At 32.0% G+C, this 1,268-nt stretch overlaps 1 protein-coding gene across 1 annotated transcript; it reads right to left on the bottom strand.

Annotated features, from left to right (window-relative positions):
• Window positions 1-489: 489 nt before the first annotated feature.
• On the bottom strand, window positions 490-1,238 carry LOC108916865 (the record flags this gene model as incomplete). The annotated part of the gene is made up of 3 exons (XM_018723175.1): window positions 1,225-1,238; window positions 815-1,105; window positions 490-758 (listed from the first exon to the last, which is right to left on the bottom strand). Coding segments are annotated over exons 2-3 (431 nt in total), but the record flags the coding sequence as incomplete, so codon positions are not given.
• Between the last annotated feature and the right edge of the window lie 30 nt (window positions 1,239-1,268).

The following is a 1,268-nucleotide window of genomic DNA, read 5'->3' as shown; positions in this document are numbered from 1 at the left end:
GCAATACTTTAGAAGCCCATACCTTAACAAATACGCATCATATAAAAAAATTTTGTGTTCACTTTTATACTTACCAGAAGTACAATTAAGTATGAAAAAATTTCAGAACGTCGCTTTTTTTTTCGCTGTCCGCTTCACGTGAAATGTGCCACCTATTCTTTTCGTTCTAAGAAAATTGCAATTTCTGCCGGACGTTAAAAAATTTTATGAATGAATGAAATCCAGTACAGCATTCGTTATACCTATATAGGATTTAAAGCCATACTGATTGTTTTATGATTTTTGACATTTTTTTCCTATAATTTGTTAACCTAACTCTTGATGATCGTTTAAAAATTTGTACGATACCGTTTACAACTGACAAACTCATAATTTGTTAGTTTATCATCAGATGCGACATATTTAACCATATAAGTCACGAAGTATCTTATATGGTTAAGAATACTGGCTGCCATTTTTTAAATTTATATTAAAATAGTCTTCTCTTACCTCCTTTCCTCATCTTCCGACTTTATGTCGATACTTTCAGCTTTGATCGACATTTCCATCTCCTTAATTTCAAATTCCTTGTCCAGGTTTTCAGTTTTAACAAATAAATCAAGAGGAGACGTATCTATTTGGCTTTCTGTGACTGAACTATCAAAAATACTTTTAATTTTTTCTTCTACCTCTAAGCAGTCTTTAAGGAAACTGTTGTGAGTACACAGAGAATCAAAGCATGGTTTACAAATGACGGGATCTCTGATGATATCTATTAACTACAAAGCAGTTTTGTTAAATTACAAAATACGCAAGTATTTAATATCATTGATACCATTTCAGGAGCCATCTTCTCAATAGCTTCAAGTTCCACTTCACGTATGCACTTAAACTCACTTTCTACTGGGAGCATACACAATCGACATATTTTCTGACTGGAAACTAATTCACTTTTCTTTTCCTGCATGTACACTTGTCTTAAATCCAGTTGTAACATTTTTTCACTATCCACATAAGGAATAATTGTGTTATCGGTATTCAGACATGTTGACTTAAATTCTAACTCGGCATTTAACTTTCTTCTGCAAACGTTACATATAACCTCTTTGCTCTCGCTATGAAATTTCTGAAAAATTTGCAACTTTAAACAGAGAGAAGTGTAGCAGAAAATAACAGTTAAATCCTAAAAGTTGCTTTACACTTGAGACTGTTAAGACGTAATGTAATCATATTTCAGTGACTTACCAATTTCAGCAAAAGAACATCTAAAGTATCTCTGATAATGTTGT

Source organism: Anoplophora glabripennis, unplaced genomic scaffold (genome assembly GCF_000390285.2).
Source record: "Anoplophora glabripennis isolate ALB-LARVAE unplaced genomic scaffold, Agla_2.0 scaffold8133, whole genome shotgun sequence".
Lineage (NCBI taxonomy): Eukaryota > Metazoa > Arthropoda > Insecta > Coleoptera > Cerambycidae > Anoplophora > Anoplophora glabripennis.
The sequence above is the reverse complement of the archived record's forward strand: the minus strand, read 5'-3'. Positions and strand labels throughout refer to the sequence as shown.